Source organism: Echeneis naucrates, chromosome 6, assembly GCF_900963305.1.
Source record: "Echeneis naucrates chromosome 6, fEcheNa1.1, whole genome shotgun sequence".
Classification (NCBI taxonomy): Eukaryota; Metazoa; Chordata; class Actinopteri; order Carangiformes; family Echeneidae; genus Echeneis; species Echeneis naucrates.
Genome location: NC_042516.1, coordinates 138121 through 163374, shown reverse-complemented (window position 1 = coordinate 163374; position 25254 = coordinate 138121). Strand labels below are relative to the sequence as shown.

Genomic DNA, 25254 nt, shown 5'->3' with positions numbered 1-25254 from the left:
TTTGTTAGCATTAATGAAGCTACACCCCCAACTCATGTTAACTTTCATATCCCTCGTACCATAGATCAACATTCAGTCATCATTCACAACAATGCCATATCTAAATTCAAATGAGGATTTCTCCCATACGCAGGTTGACTTTGTGATTAGCACCATGGCCACACTGTGTTCAAAGCTTGATGATGCCGCCCCTCTGAAAAAGGAAGTATTCAAACTGAGGCTTGTTCCCTGGTATAATTCCCAAATTTGTGCCTTAAAGCAGACATCAAGGAAATTAGAAAGAAACTGGCGTTCCAGTAAGTCAGAAGAGTCTCACAGAGCCTGGAAAGACAGCCTAAAAACATATAAAAAAGCTCTCCGCAGTGCTAGAAGTTCATATTACTCAGCACTCATAGAAGAAAACAAGAACAACCCCAGGTTTCTCTTCAGCACTGTAGCCAGGCTGACAGAGAGCCGTAGCTCAGTTGAACCAGTGATCCCCTTAGCTCTAAGCAGTGATGATTTTATTAACTTTTTTACAGATAAAATTCTCACGATCAGAGAAAGAATTTATCAGCTCTTGCCTATGTTAGATAAAAATCCCCTACTGAATACAGCAACTCTTGAATCAGCTGCAACGCCTCTTTTACATCTGTAATCATTCTCACCTCTGAATCTCTCAGAGCTAGCTTCTATAGTTTCATCATCCAGACCGTCAACCTGTCTATTAGACCCAGTACCAACTAGCCTCTTTAAAGAGATTTTTTACTTAACTGAGCCGTTTATTCTACATTTGATTAATCTGACTTTATTTCTGGGTTATGTACCTCAGGCTCATCAGACCGCAGTCATCAAACCCCAGCTTAAAAAGCCCAATCTTGATCCAGATGTTTTGGCAAACTATAGACCCATATCGAACCTTCCATTTATTTCTAAAATCATTGAGAAAGCTGTAGCAAAACAGCTACACTAGCATCTGGATGGGAACAGTTTGTTTGAAGAGTTTCAGTCAGGATTTAGAGCCCATCATAGCACAGAAACAGCGCTGGTTAAAGTCTCCAATGACATTCTAATGGCCTCAGACAATGGATCAGCATCCATACTTCTCCTTCTAGATCTTAGTGCTGCATTCGACACCATAGATCAGAATATTTTAGTACAGAGACTGGAACATGAAATTGGGATTAAAGGAACTGCACTAAGATGGTTCAAATCCTACTTATCAGACAGACATCAGTTCTTTTTTTTTTCATGTTAACAGCAGCTTCTCCTCGTGTACTGTAGTCATTCATGGAGTTCCACAGGGTTCAGTACTTGGACCAATCCTCTTTATGCTTTATCTCCTTCCTCTAGGCAACATTATCAGGAAACACAGCATCAACTTCCACTGCTATGCAGACGATACTCAGCTGTACCTATCAATGAAGCCAAATGAAGTCACTCAGATAGTCAGACTGCAGGCATGTCTTGAAGACATAAAAGTCTGGATGACTGGAAATTTTTTACTTCTCGACTCTGACAAAACAGAAGTTATTGTACTCGGTCCTAAGCACCTCAGAAAAATACTATCTAATCATCTCATCAGTCTGGACAGCATCACTTTGGCTTCCAGCTCCACTGTAAGAAATCTTGGAGTAATTTTTGACCAGGACATGTCCTTTGTCCCTCACATAAAACAAGTTAGTCGGGCAGCTTTCTTCCACCTGAGAAACATTAGGAAAATCAGAAACATCCTTTCTCAGGATGATGCAGAAAAACTAGTCCATGCATTTGTAACTTCTAGGCTGGACTCCCGTAACTCATTACTATCTGGATGTCCAAACAAATCTCTGAAAGGCCTTCAGTTATTTCAGAACGCTGCTGCATGAATATTAACAGGAACTAGGAAAAGAGATCATATCTCTCCTGTGTTAGCTGCTCTTCATTGGCTGCCAGTAAAATATAGAGTAGAATTCAAAATCCTTCTGTTAACATATAAAGCTCTTAAAGGCCAAGCTCCATCATATCTCAGAGAGCTCATAGTTCCTTACTGTCCTAGCAGGCCACTCCGCTCTCTAGATGGAGGTTTACTTGTGGTTCCTAGAGTCTCCAAGAGTAAATCTGGAGGCAGATCGTTCAGTTATCAGGCTCCTCTTCTATGAAACCACCTTCCAGTATCGGTCCGGGGGGCGGACTCTTTAGTAATTTTCAAGACCAGGCTTAAAACTTTCCTGTATGACAGAGCTGATAGTTAAAAAGTTAAAGTCTACTACTCTACTCTTTAGCTATGCTGCTATAGGCCTAGGCTGCTGGGGGAAGTACTGAGTTTCTCTCTCTCTCTCTCTCTCTCTCTCTCCCTGTCTCTCCCTGTTACCCTCTCCCTCCCTCTCTCTCGCTCTCCTTTCCTCCCCCCTTGCATGCGTTGATAAGAACCATTCTTCTTAAAAAAACACAGTTTCTCTCAGTTCTAAGCATTTATACTGCATTTACTAACCATGTTCTGCCAAAGTCTCTGTCTCTCCCAGTTCCTCTCCTCTCTCTCCCTGTCCTCATCCTGCAGGTGGTGACTCATCACCATCCCATGTTCCTGCAAAACCTGCTGGTCCCATATCTTCAAGAATTCTGTAACACAGCTCATCTCCATGAAATTCATGTAGCAACATGTTCATGCCTACACCCCACCTCCAATGCCTCTCTCTCTCTCTCTCTCTCTCTCTCTCTCTCTCTCCCTCTCTCCACCCAACCGGTCGAGGCAGATGGCCACCCCCCCTGAGCCTGGTTCTGCTCAAGGTTTCTGACTCTTAAAGTCTCTTTAAATAATTTATAAAGTGTTCGGTCTAGACCTGCTCTATATGTAAAATGCCATGGTGTGACTTTGTCATGATTTGGCGCTATACAAATAAATCTGATTTGATTTGAAATCTGATATATTCATATATATTCAAATTATTTTGACTGTGGCCGAACATACAGAAACACACACACTCACAAATACAAAAAACCTAAAATCTACATGAAACGTTCTCTTTGGGAAATAGCATTTATTGCATTTGACATTTATTTGAAAACCCTTTAAAACTAGACTTTCATGCAACCAAAGGATGCAAAGAAAGCCCTTTCAAAGACAGAATAATGCATTGTTAAGGTGAGCCTTTTACAGGTATTATTAACATTTCTTAAATTTTGGATAACCATTCTTACTGTGGTTGTCAAAACGCGTCAAATTAATTTTGGTAAACTATTCTTGTGATTGTCAAAACACATCGAATTAAAATACTCTGAACGAGGCTGTGATTAACTCTGTGAGAAATGTTAAGAGAAGATAATGGATTTTCAGATTTCTGTAGAAAACTATCACATTCAATTATCATTCTGGGGAGTAGAAATGTTCTGAAACAGCAACAATTACACTTAAATTATGGCAAAATGTGTCTAAAATAATGGTATGGTAATTATGGAATAAGGCTTTTAGTTATCACGTGCAGAGATTATGTAAATTCAGTGAAGAGCATAAATGATCCTGATGATGGTACCACTGTGTGATACTGGCAGCTATTGAATATAAAAATGTAAGGGGAGAACTGAATGCTGAATCTGTCTTCACGATGCCCTGGGGCCTCTGCAGAAAAGCCGAGCCTCTGACAATCTCAGATGTTAGCAATAGGTGTGGTGAGCATCATAACTAGCATATAGTCCTGTCCAATCAAGGTAATAGTTGAATAAAAGATGCACTGCAGAATTCATAACCTGCAAATGAGGGACTAACTATGAATTCATGGGTTGGTAAGAGAGGATAAAAAATTCAGAAACACTGTAAAAAATGCACTGCATATAATCATAGTCATGTACTTGAGAACTCACTGTTAAGGATAGTTATAATGTAAAAAGAAGACCCAGGCTGTGAACCCCAGAAAATCCCCTCACATCCTGTCTAACTGAAATAGGGATTCATATTTTAGACACAAAGACAAAATCAGTTTATTTGTGGTCTGAGGCTGTACGCTATAGTTTACTATGGCTGTCACATGGGACACAAATGCAAACACAGCTCCAATGTTCTGGGTCCTGACCTTTGGTGAGGATTTAAGACGAAAGGGTTGAACAGGAGCTGTGAGACACTATAAAGTGCGTGGCTCAGTTCCAGTGTTGTCAGAAACTAGCATGCCCTGACCTGTTGCAAATATGAGCAGAGAGACCGGCTCAGCAGTTTCACCTCTGTCACTAGGCTCTGTTTCTGCACTGCAATCAAAACACAACTGAAAGTGCTTCCAGATCATCCATCACACGTTTCACTGAGGTAAACAACTTAAGTTTGAATTCATAGACTGTGCATAAAAATTGACTTATACTCCAGGTCTGAAAAATGAAGTCATTGCTGAAGCAGCTTAAATCTGCATTCTGTATATGGTCTCATCTGCTTCCAAAGAACCAAGACATCAACAGTAAATTCACAAACTCAAGGTCTTAAAATGGCAAACAACTGTCTAAACTAATGTCAGAGGTCATGGTGGGTAGCCACTTGGTTGAATATCATTAAGGAGCTACTTCCAAAGCTTCTGCAGCACTGATCATGTTTATTAAAAACATGACATCATAGAGAAAAAACACTCAGACCTTGCATTCCCAGTGAATACATATTGTGCTCTTGGCCACATTGGTTTTCATAAAGAGTTGTTGAGTCTGCAGTAGTTGATGGATGGTTCATTCCCTGAGTTATTCGTTTGTTTTTAAGTTGAAATTTGGGAACAACGCAGAGGCTGCCAGGAAGAATGTGTTAGAGACATGACATGTTAGCGAGGGTGTTTGTCACAACAGCTAATGTCAAAAAGGCAAAAGACTAAACCACAACAGAGACAAACCCTACATAGCAGTCACAGTTTGGCCAATCAATGTCAAGACTAGTGCTGTAAAAATTACCTTTGTTGAAATTTACACAACATAAAGAATGCTAATGTCACTGTGAAGAAATTGTACCTTCAGGGGTGTTTGAAATCCCATCACATCCAGGCATGAATATGGGGAATTTAATAATTCCAATTACACCCAAGAGTCATAATCAAAGGGGGTCAGACCACCCCTACAATATTCAAACCCCGCCAAAATAAGGTCTGTATGCCAAAGAAAAAATTTACCAAGCTGACACACTAAGCTGGTGAACATTATACTTACTTAAAGGTCTGGTAAACAATTGAAACTGTTAAATGATACAACTAACCACTAGCATCTTAGACTGGAACAGACATGTAACCCAGTGTCACGCCTATTGATCTGCAAGCTGCTGTTTTAGAGCCTCTAGTTTGTTATTTTTGTGTCAGCCATCTTGATTTTTTGAAACCAGAAGAAACCATAATTGGAGCAGAAGGTGGAGCTGAGCTTCTGTCCACTTTTATCTACAGTCTATGGGCCAGACTTAGACAAGTAAAGAACAGAGATGCTTAGATTATGACACTAAAATCAAATATATACAGAATCTTTAACTTCTGTGGGCTTACATTGTTATTGTCAGATTGCTGCCAGGCTTCTGTCAGCATTTAGGTCAAGGCACCAGCTGTACCTCAAAGAGCTGATTCTGTTTTTGTTTTGTTTTGTTTTTTAATTGTCAGGGTTAAGGCTTCATAAATAAAATCCCCTTTAAATATCAGCCATCAGAAGCCATCGTTTCAATGAGCTATCTACCTTAAAATACAGAGCACATGACCTGTTTGCTTTTAGTGGTGACTTCATACACCTGATCTGCCTCTTTGGAGACTTTGAAATGTATTATAAAGACCATCTTCAAAGAACATAAGATTACTTTTGACACTAAAATGGTTCTAATATGTGACTAGTATCGGTGTTGTCGTTTCCAGTCATTTGAAAGTTTCTGAGTGTGTGTTCGCTCTAAGTCCTACCCTGCAATGACAACTACTGCAAGTTCTGAATATTTCAGGCAGCAACATTTCACAGCCTTGGGTTTATGTAACTGTAAACAGAGCTGTTTACTGTTACGATTTCCACTATTTGGATATGCAATTACACGCACACACACACACACAAAGAGAGAGAGAGAGCAAAAAGAGAGAGAGTCCTCCCTCCCCCGGTTTCCTGTCAGAGTGTATACTCAGTGTATGGATGGTTCAGCAGTCAGTCTCCAGCTGCTGAGCGGAGTGGAGCAACACACACACACACACACACACACACACACACCACACGCGCGCGCGCATGCACGCACGGACACACACACACACACACACACACACACACACATACTGATGCACCAGCGGACTAAGGGCTCTTTAAGGTTACCCTTCATGTGAGTATCCGTTGGGACAGAGGAACAGGGATCATGGAAGCACAGCGCTGCTCTTTATCGTTCCGCGGAGTTTTATTGCTCGTCTTCACGCTGCTGCTGGAGTCCGGGAATTCCGGTAAGTTGGCGCATATCCTCAATAGCGAGAACACTGACTGCCACGAACTCCGTGCTGCTGTCACTGGTGTGGGTTAATTCAAAGCTTGCTCAGACGGCATTTTCTAAAGATCCTTGGCAGCCCGTTACGCACGACGTAGCGGACAGCCAAGCGCAACAGGTGACTCGTAGAGCGGCCTGTCTTAGCGCGCAACTCCGCTCCTCTCCCCTCTGCTCTGACCGCTGCACACTGCAGCGTTGTCTCGCACTGCATATGTGTCTGCACATTGAGGTGATTAGAAAGATTTTTCCGCGATGAGATAAACCTTTACTGCAAAAAAATAAAAAGAAAGAAACGAAAAGAAAAGAACTTTACAGAGTCTGCCAAGGCTGATGGTGACAGTGAGGCTGGAAAAGTTATTATTCATAGTCTAAAAAGTGAAAATCAAACTTTGATACCTTCAATTATGCTGCTCCTGCCTCTTACCCTTTGAACTGATGATGTCATCAAGATCAAGCGTTTGTAACAGAAAACCACAGAGATTATAAATAAGGCAGAGAGGCTCGGGCATTTTTCAGACTGGATTATAAATCTAAATTTCTCTGCAGATACACAATGGAACTTGTAGGATGCTGTAGCTACTAAAAAAACTAAACATGAGTCTGTTGACTTGGAGATATTTTTCCTTTAAACTGTATCTTGTGAATCTTCCAACATTATCAAAGCGCCATACAAAATCATTAGAATAGCTCCCTAAATCTGTCTATAGTTCAGGTAAACTTCTTCTTCTCAGACTATAGATCAGGTCTGGTTTCTCTCCGTCCACAGAGAAATGCTCACAGACGTTTTGTGCATCATGAGTTGCATAGATTCTTTTCCACATGATCACAGTGTTCCTCTCCACATGTTAACAGTGACAGTATAACAGACCTTGCAACTTTCATTTTGTCGCAAAATGACTCCTCCCATGCCAGTAAACCATAGAAACCTCCCCTTCACTTGGTGACAAGTGGCAGACTGAACACTGGATTGGGATGAACTCATCCAAAAATAAACTTCTGTCTTGGCTGTATTGTTCCTTATCCCCTTCCCTCTTCCTGCTGTTTATTCCTTCCCTCCTCCCACAGTGAGGCCTATTTTGAACCTGGAAATCCCACATACCAGAAAGAGTGTGTGGTTGTGCTCCATTGTATGTGTCATAAATAGACACACACACACACCCTGACACTATGCACAGAAAAACATACAAGCTTCCACCCACATGACCTATTCTCCCACACCACTGCACACTTGCACACACACTCCTTGTTGTTGACTGGAGGAAGCAGCTCACCACTCTCAGTGTTGGAGTAGCTCAACATGCTGGTTACACAAGCAGCAGAGCTGCGTTATTTTGTTTTTATGTTGCTGTCACAGGAAGATTTCCTTCATCCTTCCTTTCCAGGAAATCTTCAGGGCAGAGACCGCTGTCAGAACAAAAGATAATTTGAAGATGACAATCAGAAGTCATGGATGAGTGGGAGAACAATGGGGAAACTTAAGTGCTGACACAGCAACTCTATCTGTCACTGGCTTTAACATATCTTGATGTATATTTGCAGTTAGATGTGAGTGTTGAGTCTTAAATTGAGGGGGCATGTGTGGGTCTTGTGCAGTGCTGTTAAGCTCCGACTGCTACTTTGTTTAAACCAACTTTATTGTCCTTCAGATGAGACGGTCACTCACTTTAACCCTTCTGACGTTTTCCATAGTTAGTTAGGAGTTTTTCACCATATTAGTCTTCTTCCCTTTGTGCATCCTCTACTATCAACTCACTTTACTGAGTCCCCGGGTCAAAGAGAAGAAAGAGGGATGGAGGGATGGTGGTGACAGATGTAGAGAAGGGGAACCTGAGAAAGCTTAATGGATGAGGAAAGGAAGGATTAAGGTGGAATTGGGGGAGTGGTAGGATAAATTTCAGGAGTAGGGCTTGCCTCTTGCCAGTCATCTCTCATCATTTAATTTCAGTGCATAACACACACCTACGGTGCTCAGGGATGAAGGAACCTTAGCTTCATACTGTCATCTGTGCTTTTTAAACAATCGTACTTTAATACGCAAACACAAAGAAATACATTTTAAACCTGTGGTTTCAATTTAAAAAAAAGTGTTATTTTTATCTAATTGGTGTATAGATTTTTCAATTTTTCCATTCACATTTCTGCAGTGGCGCTCCAGAATCAGGCTGTTTTGGAATTAGCTTTATTTCTGTGGTTCTGTGCTTTACTAATTCAGTAGTTGCTATTAAATTAGTAGTTACTAATTTACTAGTTCAGTAGCAAATCATTAAAATGCTTTAGCCCCTTTTGGCTAAGATCCTCTAATATCCAGTAGCATGATTTCCCTCCTGCAGAAATCTCACATTTCAGTTACAGCCCCTTCGGGAGCCATCAGGAGTCTACTTAATGACAGTCCATGCATTCCTCCTCCACCTTCCTGTGACGCAGTCAGGTCACTAGTGTTTTCACATTGTAATTCCTGCAAAGGGAGCATCAGCAGGAGCCAGTGGTAATAAAAGAGCAAGTCCAAGTGCTTTAGCAGCTGGTAGAGTGACCCACATACCACCAAAGACCTTCATGTATAGTTCGACTATGAACTGGCTCAGTCAGGACCCTTAAGAGTTAAGGTCTAGCCTCTAACTAAGACCAACATCACTATCATTTTATCGTTCCCTTTGAACCCAGCAAACATCAAAAATTATCCCCCCTCTTCCCTTGTGTAAAACCAGTGTTCATATATTTTCCTTAAATATATATAGAGGTGCTAACCTCCTGATTAATGCCGGTCCTGAAAAGCATGAAAACGGTGGTGTGCTTAAGGAAAGGCTTCATGAACATTTAGGGAGCTATGCAAGTTTTTATCTCTTTTTCATGTGAATGATATGAGAAGAAACAAAATGTCTGTGCAAATGACAGCTAGAGTTATGAATAGCCCAGCATAGCATATAGACTGGAAAGGGGCTGACACTGCTATCATGTTTGTTTTTGAAGTTTTTTAGAGTTTTTTAGAAACATATCTATCATCAGTTCAGTAATTTACTGTTAACTTATTGGTTTTGAATTTTTAAATCTGCTGTGTTTTCATGCATTAGCGTGTCTGTGTGTGGGCCACCACTCCCTCTGTTGTTCACTACAGATTACAACCTGTAATCCCTAATTAAGAAATATAGACAATCTTGCAGTGACCTTGCACTGAAAGAAGAATATGACCAAAGAAGGGTCTGAAAGTGTGTTTCAGCTTCTGATTTACAGCTTTCTGAGGTGGCAGTACATATTGTCTCTGAAAGCTTGACTTCCAGCCTTCCCTGTTGGGTGTGTCTGTTTGGTGTCCCTTTGAGAGCGACTGGAGCTCTGGCAGCAGATCATTGAGGATAATCCTGGGCTCCTCAAAGCATGACATTTTGGTGTTGCAACATCATGCATAGTTATGCTACCAAATTTGTGCATCAGACATTAAAGAGGCAGCAGGAGACAGTAGACATGCAAAAGCTGAAGTCTGAGAGTATTTTTACAGCAGCTCCTTTCAGGAGCTGATCCGAACGCACGTTATCAGGGAGAAAGAGTAGCAGTAAGCCTAAGTTACAAGTTGGCAGTGTAGCTGTGAATATGCCAACGAATGAATATGTCAATAGTGTTGACACTTGGTTCTTAGTTAGTAAATAAAACTCCAACTGAAGTTTATCCTTCTCCCCCCTTGCTTCTGAAGATAAGGCAGAAAATTAAGAGCTCTGTGTTGTTACAGAGTAGCATCATCATTTTTTTTTTCTAAAATGACTGTAAATGTGATTTACAGTACAGGCCAAAAGTTTGGACACACCTTCTCGTTCAAATGAATAGGAAAGTGTGTCCAAACTTTTGGCCTGTACTGGATGTCTTTCTTTTTATTTTCCTGTACTGACGATTTCTTACAAGTCCATTCAAAGAAATAACCCTAACCTTCAGACAGGAACAAAGAAGGTGAGGCTGTGCAGGAAGACAGCAGCATGTTTGGCCAACATGGCACGGCATGTCATCGACAGCTTACTAAGGTCACAAGCTGCACAGAAAACAACTCAATGTGCCTCTCATCCAGATTCAATCACTCACACTATACTGCACTGAAACAGCAGGTTTTATTAGTGGTTGTTTGGATGCTGTAACATTTTTCTAATTCATGCTGTCAGGGTTTTAAGATTGTTTTACTCCGGCTGTGCTTTGTGTTAAATGGGTAACTCAGCACACACACACACACACACACATCATATAAACATACCCTGCAGGAGGGAGTTGCTCACAATGTAGGGAGGGCAAAAAGTCTAGATTTGCATTAAATCTGAAGTCCTTCTCTGGTCAAGATCTGCAATTCAGGTCTGCAGACGTGCTGCTGTGTCAGTCAATGTACTGATAGCACAGATGGTGCTGCGTGAGATCTGAGATGCGTGTAGAGTGTTGTAGTTTTTTTGTTGTTGTTTGCAAGAGAGCTGCTCCTTTCATCACAGAGAAATCCATATCTGTCATATCAGACTTCTTCTGCGGAGATTAAGGACTTCACCTGCATCAATGTTCAGATGTTTCTTTGTACAGTTTATAATTGACAGTTAGAAGCTAATTATAAAAAATGAAATGATGATCAGAGTAGAATCTACAGGAATACACTTAATGTAGCACGGCTCAGTCAATAGACATCTTGCTTGAGGCAGCATCAGCTGCTTTCCAAGCTTCACAATTGCAGCCCATTCCCCAGCTGTTCACCAACCAGCTGACCAGTAGCAACCAATCATTTCAAGCAAGTGTATGGCTCAGGGCTCTTCAGTAGGTACTCTCAAAGTGTGAGTAGTTGTCATTGTACTCTATTCCAAACTAGAGTAGGCAGGGTTCATATTTTACATCTGCAGCTACAGGACATCGGACACCCCCCAGCCTGATCCAGACACCACAGGTTTTGACACACACAGTGTTACTGAATTGAACTGGGGGGACTAGATTTATCAGAGTGAATTTTTCCAGTGACCACAGTGCAGCACTTACTGCTGTAACAGTTAAAATTATTGAATCTACAACACAAGGAACTGTATTAAAGAAACATTTTAGTCACAAGCACCATTTGTCACAAGGCCAGTGCTGGCAGCTGGAAGGAACAATAGTATGGTGGCTCAGGTTACTGACCGAGGGTGATCATATGGACTTAAAATGATAGTAGTTGGTGCTGTGAATCATTTATGGTCAAAGAATCACCTCAAAACATTTCAATTCTTCAAAAAGACTGAAAACAGAAACCCTGAGCAAGAGATGGTAGTTGAACAGCTGCTAGCCCAAGAGTTGTCAGGACTTGATCCAGAACCTCACCATGACATCCAGTCTGACCAAGGATTTAGTGACACCAAGGCTTAAACTCAGACCTCCTTGCAAAAGCTACCTTGGTGAACCACGACACCAGTACAGTGCAAAAGTAGTACAGATTCCACCCAGCAAGACAGGATAATTAGAATCAAAAGCCACAAGGAGAAACTTCCTAGAATCAACGAAAGAGCATTTTAATGCTTTGTAAACTTCAAACTAACTATAAACAAAATGCACAAGCAGGAGGCTTGGAGCGAAAGAGGCAGGTCTGAACAGTTCAACTGGAGAAGCATGGGCTTCTCCAGTCATACTAAAGAGAATGACAGGGATAAAATTTTACCAATTGCACAGCCAGTTCAGGCAGCACGCAACCAATTGTCCCACATGCTTTACCTTCCATCCAACTGCCTTGATGATATCAAACCATGTAAGTGTATCCCATGGCCATTACAAGGTGCAAATGAAGACAGAGCAGCAGGAGAAGGAGTTCTGATTTCAGCTGTAACTGGTCAGCACCTGAAAATAAGCCACATCAGTCATCTTGCTATGTTTTGTAGAGTTTGTGGTGGATTTGATTTCACATCTCACAGATTTGCCCATTAGCGTCTTATTTCCAAAGATATCCAGCTTTCACAGTAGATCAGGTCTTTCAAGTAATCCCTGTGGCAGGCATTTCAGAAACTGCACAATTTTTTGGTTTGTGTGTCTGAAGTGGTCTGATCCCAAAAATAGTTGTAGTCTGGCACAGGCTGTCGTAGCTGTAGTTTGGTTCAACTGTGGCTGCCGGTCTTGGTGGTTTATTGTGGTCTTGGCCAATTTTTGTATGACTTGAACATTTCTGTAGGTCCCAATCAACACTTTTGAGGTGGTTGATCCAGGGAGATGGAAGGAAACCTGGTGTAACTGATTCACAGGTTGCGATGATGGTTGTCTAGGGTCTTGAGTTGAGAACTTGGCGTGGGTCTTGTTTCTTGCCTGCCTCTTTTTGTATATTGTGTAGTTTACAGCGATATGCTTAAAAGTGGCACTTCAGTTACTTGCAACATATATTTTTAATAACTTGTTGAACAAGTTCCCAATCAAGAGCAGTTTTGTGCAGATTTGAAACTCTGACAACAATCAGACAGAAAAAAATGAAGATTTGATACTTGGTTTGGACTTGTCTGAAAGACTTACAGCTGCACAAACCGTTTACAAAATATTTGAACATTACCGGGGCATCATATAAGCACGTGCAAAGTACTGCACAAAGTGATGGCCCAACAGCATCAGTCGGGAACTGAAAGTTTCTGTGTTCATTGTGAAATGTGTAACTAGCTTCATGATGTGTGTTTTTTCAGGTATGCCATCTTTTTACCCTTTTAGTCAGCTATGTAAATTCTGCGACCTGGAGCCGTCCTCGTGTAGTGGCACAGGGACCTGCATTTCCAACTGCTCCATCACCTCCACCTGCGCTGATGCCAACGAGGTCTGTGTCGCTATCTGGTAGGTACCAGTGGGCTGTTTCTTATCCCTCCTGTGGGATTCAGTAGTTGGCAGCTCATAAGATGCTGATTTCCTGTGTTTGTTTCCAAGGTGGAAGAATGAAACAGGTTTCTCCATTGAGACTCTCTGCCACGACCCATCCATGCCACTGTATGGGGTTATACTGGATGACTACAACAGCACCACCTGTGCAATGAAGGAGAAGAACACAACACATGGGATAGCTCACTTCTGCTCCTGCAAGGACGAGGAAGAGTGTAATGATAAGCTGTTGTTCTCCCCCAGTGAGTTCACAAAACCGACATCCTGTGTGAGATTAGAGGTGCAGTCATCTACACACAGGAGCATTAGTAAGTCTTCAGACCTAGTTACGTCATGTCCAGAGTCATTTGGCTTGCTTGAAAGTGCTGTTTTGCCAATGGTTCTACCCCTAATGACTCATAATGACAAAATGAAAAAAACCTTCAGGTCATCCCGTCAGCCATACTGCTTTTTGTTGGGGTTTGCGCATGACCAATCCCAGCTGAGAGTGGGGTGAGAGGGGGTGGCTGGGAAGTCACCAGTCTCATTCATCAACACCAACGAATGTCACCAATCAACCTATGTGAGGACACATCACCTGTAGGAAACATGTAGACTCACAGAAATGGACCCCTGAAGTTTTCTGCTGTGAAGTGACAGTTCTGAGAGGAGGAAAATAGATGGAACAGACAATATCAGAAATATTACACTGTTAGGAAAGTTAATATTCAGTTTCAGCTCAGTTTAACACCTAATGGTAGAGCTGTTAAATCCTAGGACCTTAAAACCGTGAGTTTTGGGAGTAAAAAATTATGCTTCCAAGGTTGTTTAATAAAGGAGGGCAAAGCTAGGAATGCAAAGCAAAAGTCTTTCAGAGACCCCACTGCCTTATTTCAGTTCACAATCTGAGGCAGCGTAAGCAGTGTCCCCTGGAGGATGTGGGTCCTGAATTAGGACAAAGTTCAAAGTAGAACAGAATTAACAGAAAGGAAACTGGATTTAATTATAACTTTCTAATAAAATAATAAAATCATAATAAAAAATCAGAAATAATTCAATTAAATGGTGGAAATAATTAAGTACAGTACAGACTGGTTAGAATATGATGATGACAATAACAATCAAGCATCATCGCCATATTGAGTATTTCAGCCTGCTCCTTTTAAATGTGTTTGTCTTTTTATTCAGCTGCATGTATCTGATTGGCTGTATATGCACAGATACACATATGGACACAAATCACATCTCCTTCACCCAAATGCATAAAAGCAACAGCATATAATTCTGATATGGTTTATATAGCTGTATTTCACATCTTCTGGAACTGTTATGAAACGGTTAATTGTTCAGTTTACAACATTTAAATAACAACAATACAGCTGCTTTGCTTCTTCAAACTTCAGATGTAAATGAGTAACCACTTCTACACTTATTCACTGCTCATTACGCTGTTGGCTGCTGTTTTTAAGATCTTTCATTAGGCATTAATCAATACTCCCCTTGTAATATCACCTTGTCCTCCTCTTCTTCTTCCTCCTCCTTTTCTTTCTCCTCATGCTCTGACTTGCTCTCTGTATGTAAATTGGTATTTAAAGCTGTTTGCAAGCATTTCAGAAACTGTGGGTGCTTTTTGGTTTGGTTGGCAGGGGGTGGGGGGTTTATGACTGCTACTGTCTTATGGAATGACAAAAGAATGCATCACCACATCACAAACAGGAAGTGGAAAGCCAGTGTTTGCGTCATATGTAAATAGTGTTTGGGGAGGCCTCAGCACGCTGTCAGTTACGAAGCTGGGTGTGTTTGGCTGCTGCCTTTCAAAGTGCTGAGAAGAAAAGTTGTCTGTCTGTCTCACCCTGTAAATGTGTGTCTCTGTGGGTGTGTGTGTGTTTGTGTGGGGCTGTGTAGGCCAGCCACACTGGAGAGCTCAGACTCATAGTTTCCTGTCTGTGTTTAACTCAAATCAGAAACATCTCCAGCACATGGTGAACAGGCCCTGAAAACAGAGAACAGTATTGCAGCAAGTGACGCTGAGCTAGAATCAGTCAGCTGTGCAATGGGGGAGCTAATTTATTCTGTTACGGAATCAGGTCTGATCTAATCACACTGCATATGAAGTCTTTGCTTCCTGACCACGGAACCAATATTTAATGTGCTGGAGTCAAAGTTATGAGGGAGGTGCATCCTTCACTGGATGAACATTGTGGTTGGCCTTGGCTGTGTCAGTAACACTTCCCAGTTTGCATCATGTGCAGTTCAGAGAGCAGACGCCACATGGTATTTTCATTATAAACTGAAGAGGCAGAGAAAAAGCAGTTATGCAGTGACAGATTACCACCTGGTCTTAGCTCCGTTCCAAACCCCTAAAACAACAATGTGTTTGTTGAATGGTTCAGACAGGTCTGAGATTCAGTCACATTGATGGCTGTTTCCCAAACTACAGAGGCAGTAAACCAATCGTGGTTTAGGAGGGAGCTGCTGAATTAAATGAGATTAACACAGTCCACTGGTTCATGAACTTGTGTTAATTTAGTTGAACCTGATTTATAGGATCAAACAGGTACCTTAAGTGAGATAATATAGGTCTGACATTTAATGTTAGACTGGGCCACAGGAGTAGTGCACTAGTTTCAGTATCACTATATCCAGGTAGACAGAAAGTTGACTGGACTTCATGGTCTCTGTTCTGACAGGCAGTAAGAGCTGTGGAGCTTTATACACAAAGCATTTGTCTGTACAAATGAGTCCAGTTAAGGTCAAGACACCTGGAAACACACGGGAAGCAACTGACCACAGTTTAGACAGCTAAAAGAAAGAGGAGTCACGTAGATAAGAGACTTCAGTGTTTGTTTGTTTGTCTGTTTCATTTTTGCTTGCCCCTACCTGTCGATACAACCAATAGGAATGCATCAGTGGTCACAAAATCTGTGTTGTCATAGAAACAATACACATGTTTGGCACTGTCAAGGGATTAGGTACAGGATGTCCTTGCTCAGGCTTCTAAATATTTATTTCAACTTGAGGCTAGAGGAATCTTGGTGCCATGGTTACACAGTGGGCCGGTGGTTACATACAGTAAACAAACAGCATCCACCTGACTGAAAGTCCAGCCACTCCACCTCCTCCAAACTTGGATGTTGTCAGTCTTTGAACTCCATCATCTCATCTCAACAACCACAAGAGATCACCTACTAGTGAAATGCAGCTCTGGGTCATAGCAAGCTGCTGCACAGACGACCTGTGGGCTCATTGTCATTAACACCTCAACTTTTAACTTATTGAATTCACAAGCTCACATTCACAGGTAAACAACTATTAATTAATTACTTACAATTGATTGATTTATTAGCTCAGTAAATTATATCCTAATGGGTTTATGGTGTCAGTTTTAAATCTTCAATACAACAGAGACAGACAGAGACAAACAACCATTCACACTCACATTCAGACCTACGGACAATTTAGAGTCACCAGTTGACCCAAACATGATGTCTTTGGAGGGAGGAAACCCACGCAGGCAAGGGGAGAACATGCAAACTCCGCACAGAAAGGCCACACTGTGCTGCCGCACTGCCCATACTAGGTCTTCTGTGGGCAGTAAATTAGCTATAATTTACAACCATGGGCAGAAATGGTAAGAAGGTTTTTCTATTCCCGAAGCGTATCTTGCAAACAAGCTTGAATTATGTCTTCTGGTCTGTATCTGATGCTGCACTCTGCTCGCCTGCTGATCTTTTACAATCATTACTTAACCTGCAACAACACTGCTTGATAATAACGAAATACTGTAGCAGGAAAGCCCTGGGACTGAAACCCAGTATTAGGCCTTAAACAGCCATTTAAACACACACACACATAAGGAACCCTGAGGATAAGGGCTGTTATTCCTTCCTCCCATTCAGGACACTTGCAGCAGGAAGTCTTAGTTTGTTTATTGGACCAGTGCCACAGCTTATTCCTCTACAAATGCTTCACATTGTTGTTCCCCAGCATTGCATTCTTATGACGTGAACATAATAGTGTGCTTGTGGTTTATTGCGTGAAAGTAGTGGACTGTGAGAGTCTTTGTGCATCCTAATGTGCTATAAATGTTGCTGAGAGGGAGTGACGTTGGGACCCCACTGCAGCGTTTGGTGGACTGCTGAGTGACAAGTGTGTTGCACATTCATTTAGGGGAATATGTGCTGGGTGAGCTAACACAGCATATTTCCTCAGCTCTAAAAAAAAACAGTGCTTCTTGTGGCTGACCATGCAGTATTAATTCCACATATAGTTTGACCTTAAGCAGTAATAAATTAAATTACCTGTGTTTTTATCCACGATTTTTTTCTCATCCATATGGAGCTGTATTTGTGGGTTTTAGCAGCAAAAACCTTCCTAATGTAGCCTTATAGCTCACTCTCAGGTTTTCTGCCAGAAGTCCTGACAGATGGCTTTTAAGGATCAGTATGAATCTCAGTTTTGCTTGCTTGCTTACTTGCTGCTTAAGCAAGTTACATACTGAAATATCATGTTGTGACAATAAACAGCCAGCCATGACTTGCTGAGGTACAGACTAATTAGGAATTCTTCGACCATTCATAGCATCAAACCAATTTGGTAGGCTCATTAACATATGGTCTTTTGTGACACCTATCCCTGAATACCAGACAATCATGACCGAAGTGCTGATTATAATGTTTTTATTTTGAGAAATGAATAGTTTTTTAAGAATACATTGGCTCAGTGTGGGTTGAGACTTGAGACTTGTATCGAACAAAACCCCTTTCCCACATTTTACATTATTGCTCTGTCAGTTACTGTTTTCTACTCCTTATTTTTGACATCCTGTATTTTCCCACTCATTGTGCCAACACCACTAAAGCACATCTGAAATGATCCCTCTCTGGACCTTGACCGCAGGGATACAGCAGACTTTTGTGATCAAGGTCTCATAAAGATGATTTGCAGTAGACTAATGCCGCCTCTGAGTGTCACTTACATGTGTTTTCCAGCTTGTGATCCACCTTCAGTGGGAAGGGACGCACTATATACTGCCTTGTCGCAATAACAGGGTATCTACAGCTGTTCTCTTGTGAAAGTAGTTTTCACATGCTTGGAAGTGTGCTATGAAAAGAATGAGTTCAAAGTAGAACTAATTCATTTATGTCATGGATTCCTTCTCTCACACAGTCTTTTTCAGCACATACATCGCCTGAGTACCTCCAGGCCATAAATGGCTTATTTTGGTGTCCCTCATGGTGAATGAAGTGTTCCTAATGACATGGAAGTGGTGGTGTTGGGGGAAGGGTTCTATTTTGACGATAAGGATGTAGAGGAGATAAAAATATGGAGAAGGAAAAACTGTTGAGAAAGATTCCAAAGAGGAAGAGGCAGGAGGCACACAGTGTCAGCATGTGACAGCTCCATGATTCTAAGGTGTAAAGTCAAAGCTCTGTGTTTTCTCCTCTTTCTTGTGCAAATAGTCCCCAGTTTGTGTCCACAGCATTACTTTTTTTTTTTTTTTTTTTGCTTCTTTCAAGCACTCTTTGCAGTCTGCAAAGAGGAAGCAGCGAGGATGATGGATTGGGGGTACTAGAGGAAAACATTGCTCAGTGCATATTCCAAGATCTGTTTTTTTATTCTTATATTTTACAGTTTCTTCCTTAACCATGGAATCTTGGCTCTTTGTCAGTGAGTGTATCAAACACTCCGTCATACAAAAAGAAGACTGTTGTGATCAGGCTCATTTAATCTGCAGAAAGAGGAGGGAGGAGAGTGTCAGGTCAAAAGACAGATGATCACAGGGATTAGGAGGTAGATGGTGAGACAGAGTGACGAAGAAAAGACACGGACCTGTAGATGTGGGCCTCGTTGCTGAGGCAGTGTGGGTTGCACAGGCAGAACTGTTACCATAGCAAGTAAATAGTGAGTATGATAGTCAGTTTTAGTCAGTGTTACCAGCCTCTGTGTTTCTGGCTCACAATCATATGATACCAGCCTTGATGAAGGAAGGCTATTTATATATCTAAGATGGTACAGTAACCAACTTCATTGATGGTAAACTTCAGAAGCTGTCGTATTTAAATCTGGTCATAAAATTATGTGCTATGTAATCATAACCTAAACAGACTACTTCCTACATATTCTGAAAACACAATAGATCACATACCATGACTTTATATGACTTTATAAATAATATATTTAACATTTTATCAAGCGATTTTTCTCTTTACGCAACAGCAGACATGGAGCAACATGAGTGTTCATTTGGTTTCAAGTTTCTGCACTGCTCTTTCTCCATTTAGCTTTACTTTGGTCCCACTAGAGGAAACCAAAAAATAAAATAAAAAAAGGTAACACTTATTGTGAAAGTCTTACTAATAAGTGTTACCGTAATACCATCAAGTATTCATAATAGCTAATGAGGCCCTTATAAATACTTGATGGCATTACGGCTAACCCTTTCACTTTTTACAATAGTGTGTCCCTGTGATAATCTTCCAGTTCGCTTTTAAGCGAATAAATGCTGAATGTAAATCTTAGCAATATAGCATGATGAATATATCATTAGATTAGAAAACGCTAAAATGATGACAACAATCATCATCATTCTGTTATTTATATTGAACAGTCAGTGTGATTATGCAAATAGAAAAATATCTGCAAATATCAGTCCATTCCAGTCCACTCCCTCCCATATTCAGAGAGGCAGCTGGTCTGACATGTAGGCCTTTTGCAGATGTATACAATTTTTTCCAAGAATTCTAAATAATTTTGCACTCTAAAATGTATTGATATCCAGTATGGTAAATGCACTGGGTACATTAAAAGAACAAAACTTTCACAAAAGAGACTTAGCCTCAGTTGAATCCACACTCTTGGTCCTTCAGTGCAATGCTTATTCGCACGTCCTTAAGAAAAGTATTGTTTACTGGCTAAATTACAAGTCTACCTTCACTTATTCAAGCCCATGCATTTGTCAGTTGTTTTAGGATAATGTGAATGTGGCCTGCTCTCCAAACCAAAATAATGCATGTATGAGCCCGGGACAGTACAAGCTCCAGTTTTACTGGAAAATATCTAATTATGTTTGTGGCCTTGCAGATATTCACAATATAGTTATTGTGAAACTGCATGCAAGCTGGCTGAAAAAGAGGATTTTGATCTCTTAAAAGAGGATTAAGGAAGTTGGTTAAGTTGAGCTATGAAATGGTTAAAGTGAAATGTGACCTAAATGTAATATGATAATTGAGATTTTATATCAAAAGGTGCTGTTGAGTGATACAAGTCAGAAACAGTTTTTGTATTTTTACACTTCACAGCTGAAGTACCAAAACTTTCTCTGAAGACTTTCACAACGAAAATGTAGCCATCATACTGTCAATCGGTCAATTGCAGCATTGTGAGTTGTGAGGACTGGAGATTTTATTTTACTCATTCGCACTCGACTGGTGGACGACCTCCATTTTTCCATGATTTGATGAAATATTTAACTAAATATCACACAATAAAATATATACTGGTTTCAATTGAAATGTCAGGCTCAGTCAACATTTATAATCACCCTAAGTGTTTTGTTAGCACAGCAGACAAAATGGCTCAGTAAAGCCTGTCAGATGTGTAGTAGAGCCTTTGCAGTGTTTATAATGGCTCACATATATTCAACCATCACCTGTTTCAAACATGAACTCACGTCTGGCTGTGTTATTTTCCGAGGAAAGTAGTTCCTCTTTAATACCCAGCTCATAACTTTGTTATTCATAAAACACAGAGAGGATCCAAGTAATTAGTAACTGTTTAGAGCACTAAGGGGGTGAATCAGAGATGGCAGGGTTTGAAATCCGACCTGTTACATCCTGAACCCACACACAGATGGCGTGAGGAACTCAGCCAGTCGCAAGGATCCCTTTATTAGTCCAAATGATGTCTCAAACCTCACTGAACGCTGCATGAGAACACTTTGGCATCCTGATTGGAAAAGGCAACATGAGTCCCATAACTAGTTTGTCTTGGCAACATCTGATCATTTTGTGCCACAACTACACACACATACACACACACACACACACACACACACTCCCTCACTCCAATCATAGCAGATAGATGGTAAAGAAATAGACATAAAACCTCAAAAACCTCTAGGCAATTTAAAACCCCTTCAAGTATACATACAAATACTGGCACATGGATTTTTTTTTTTTTTAACTCCTCTAAAAATCTGTGTGTGTATATGTTGACTTACTGCTGCCCTGCCCAGACCAATTCAAGTAAGATTTACAACAGTTACAAAATGAACCACAAAATTAAGATATTATTCATGCATGCACTGCATGATCACACAGCACACTGCCATATGACGGATTCAAAAGCTTTCACTTTTATAAAGAGGAATTTAAAAGCATATGAGTTAGACCCACTTTAGCGTAATGTGGCTGTTTGATTATATGACTGTTGTTGCTTCAGGCACAGGAGCTGCAAAATAGCTGGAAATGTCACAACATGCATGTAAGCTTCCAGCAAGTATTGACTGGATTGGACTGGTCTGTCTAGAGTTTGCAACTTCATGATACCATTTAGCCTCTAACTGTGCTTTTCCATCATAGTCAATAATCATGCAAATCAGCTTGTTATTAGATCTGTTTTCCAATTTCTGTCATGACAGAAATAAAAGAAATCAATCACTAGTGAATCGGCACATTATAAACGAGGTACAACTCGTTCCATAAATTGCATTACAAAATTATGTTAACAAAGTGAGCAAGTGAGGTGAGGTGACATTAGAATGATTTAATTTTGAGTGAAAATTTTTGTTTTTGTTTGTTGTTGCTTCTTTGAACCATAATTTAAGTAAGTGTAGGACTTTGGATTATTCCGCACATTGAGTAGATTTGTTTGAAAGGCGTCCTTTTCCTCTTATCATCAAATAAACTGACAGGACTTTTGTAGCCAGCTAACTGTATTAGCATTATCTTGCTGACCAGAATGCTCAGTATAAGAAATGCTTTATTAATCCCCAGAGTGAAATTCTGCATCTCTTACAGTTAAAACAGTAGGACACTGCATCGATGAATAAAATATTACTAACGCTGGTGTAGTTTTATGATTGGAGTTGGTGTGCTCAGTTAAGGTGGCAGCAGATAGATGTGTCCAAACTGCACTGTCTCTGCGCTCACTGTTCAACTGCAAAGCGCAGTGCCTATCACATAGATGCTCTGAAAGAGCCGACCATTTTTTCACAAAAGCTAATTTCAGATCTTTTAGAAATGAATAACTCAGTGTGTGGCAAAAAACTCTAAACTGTTTCTCTTTATGAAGTGTTTATATTTGTTTTCTCATGATTTCATTCGTTTAAATAATTTGACAATTTATTGAAGTTGCCGTAGTTGATCTTAGTTTTTACTGGTACATTTTAAGGACGCTGTAGTTCTCAGTCATGGCTACTCTGTGGAAAATCTGAGCACTTAATAGATGCAGGGAGATGCAACTTCTTCAGTGGTAAGTTCTCTGTGCAAGCTCCTCTGGCCTGCCAATGTGGCAGGAGGGTATCAGTCCCTTGAGAGACAAAGTGAGACAGTCTTTGAAAAAGTAGTCTGCCAGAGCAGAGCAGGACATTCCCAGCAGAGCCAAGGCAGACAGGCCCTCCACTGTTTCTCCCTGCCTTTCAAAGCTCTGAGGCTTGGCTGCTGCTCTGTCCTGGCTGACTGTCAGAGTCAGAGAGGAGATATTTAATGCTATAGCTCATAAAGCTGTACAGGCTGCTCACGCTATTGGGAGTGACCACTGTTGTGAAGTAGAGTAGAGAATCAGCTCTTTGCTAAGATCACAAACATGAATATGAATATATTTTAAAGTCATTGTTATGAGTGGAGGGCATGATTTACAGTGTTCTATGTGGCAGCAAACAGCATGTTGTTTTCATACAGCACGTTTTAAGAACCTGAGTAATGGCAAGAATTTGCAGTGTGATGCTTCTGCGTGTAGTGCCCAAAACACGCACATCAGGCTGTGTCCCCCAAAGACTTCACTTCACTTTTATGCCTTTTCTGTGGAAATGGATGCTTCGCCTCTCCGGAGAGGAGGGATGTATAGAAAAAAATTTATGGGTGCTGGATGAAACAGGCAAACTGGAATCCAGACACTGTTTGAATTGTAAACTACAGTATTTCTATATTGTAGTTTTCATTGTTAGTGGGCTTGTCCGCCATATCTGTACTGGATTCAAATTGCCTTCACATGCATACAGAGCTATATTAAGTTCCATTTTAAGACAAACCAAATATTTCCCTTGTGTACACCTACCAGCATGAAGTCAGATGATGAACACCCATGGCATGTTCAGCCACACTGTAAACACAAATGCCAGCTGCTCTAACGAAGTAGCTGCTCATCAGCTCACAAGTGTTGTTGTAGTATTATGGGTCTATATGATACTTACCAAATCCAACAAATGAATGGTAATTCTAGGTGGGTGCCACTCAGTGTGGGGAAGCCTTTGTTTTCCCATCACAAAATTTCCAGAAGTCTTGTGAGTCAGTTTTATCGTTTAGTTTCTGACTACAGGCTTTGAACATCTCTCTGTGGAGACACTTTCCCTGTATTCATGTAGAAAATAGACCTGACTTATAAGCAAGTGTCATGTATGCGTGTGCGTGTGTGTGTGTGTGTGTGTTGTGCGGATGTGTGGGTGAGTTTGTGGCTCATGCATGAACACCCACGCACCTCTGAATGTTTATCATGAAATTTTACTGTACCCTAAGCCAATCGTTATCTCACTGCAGCTCCTCTGTGGCTAAGAAAGGCAATGGTGACAACAGTTTCATGAGCTCAGTTATAGTAACACGCGTTGGTGATGGTAATAGCATTATAACAGAGGAAACATCATTTAGCTCCCTTGTGAAAAAGGTAACACCGTTAGTAAAGGTGTTCATTTTATATTTCATGTGTAAAGCTGGTTTTTGGTGGTTTGAAAAAAAGGGCAGCAACTTAATTACAAACTGAAGGTTTCGAACTGCAACAGAAAAACCAATTGGTTATGTCACAGTGGGTGGCCACATGGAAGCAACTTAAGATAAGCTACTGCTTAAACACTCAATGGTTTTCTGTGGTGGAAGGCTAACAACAGCAGTCATATGGAAATCTGAATTTGAATTGATAACCTTTCTACAGTCCCAAAATGACTCCTCTATTGGCTTTTAAAGCTGGTGTTTACGACAAAACACTTCATCTACCCACGTTAGCTTCACACTCAGTTTTTGCATGGCTGGCATGGCAGCAAACAATCATGACTCATGTTGTCAGCATTCACCACAATCAGCAGACGCTATAATATTTACCTCTTCATAGCAGACTCTTATGATTCAATTCATAGGCAGTCTTAATCAAATCAAATCAGATCAGATTTATTTTTGTAGCGCCAAATCATAACAAAGTTACATCAAGGCACTTTACATATAGAGCAGGTCTAGACCCAACTCTGTATAAAATTATTTAAAGAGACCCAACAGATCCCCCGATGAGCAAGCACTTGGTGAAAGGAAAAACTTCCTTTAAGAGGTAGAAACCTCGAGCAGAACCAGGCTCAGGGGGGGCGGCCATCTGCCTCGACCGGTTGGGTTGAGAGTGGGAGAGAGAGAGTGAGACAGGCATTGGGGGGGGGGGGTGTAGGCATGAACATGTTGCTGTTCATGGAGTTCATGGAGTTGAGCTGTAATGCAGAATTCGTGAAATATGGGACCAGCAGGTGTTGCAGGAATGAGCAGGATGAGAACAGGGAGAGTGAGGAGAGGAACTGGGAGAGACAGAGACTTTGGCAGAACATGGTTAGTAAATGCAGTATAAATGCTTAGAACTGAGAGAAACTGTGTTTCTTTAAGAAGAATGGTTCTTATCAACGCATGCAAGGGGGGAGGAAAGGAGAGCGAGAGAGAGGGAGGGAGAACCCTAACCCTAACCCCCTGGACCGATGCTGGAAGTTGGTTCCATAGAAGAGGAGCCTGATAACTGAACGATCTGCCTCCAGATTTACTCTTGGAGACTCTAGGAACCACAAGTAAACCTCCATCTAGAGA

At 41.0% G+C, this 25254-nt stretch overlaps 1 protein-coding gene across 2 annotated transcripts in view; it reads left to right on the top strand.

Moving 5' to 3' along the window:
- Window positions 1-6074: 6074 nt before the first annotated feature.
- Window positions 6075-25254, top strand: part of LOC115044470 (TGF-beta receptor type-2-like) — a 33389-nt gene continuing 14209 nt past the window's right edge. The window contains exons 1-3 of one of the 2 annotated variants that reach the window (XM_029503487.1): window positions 6075-6365; window positions 13042-13186; window positions 13277-13536. In XM_029503487.1, the coding sequence (XP_029359347.1) occupies window positions 6284-6365; window positions 13042-13186; window positions 13277-13536 (487 nt within the window). In that variant the 5' untranslated portion in view covers window positions 6075-6283. The remainder of the gene's footprint in view (window positions 6366-13041; window positions 13187-13276; window positions 13537-25254) is intronic. The other variant, XM_029503488.1, reaches the window with a different exon arrangement.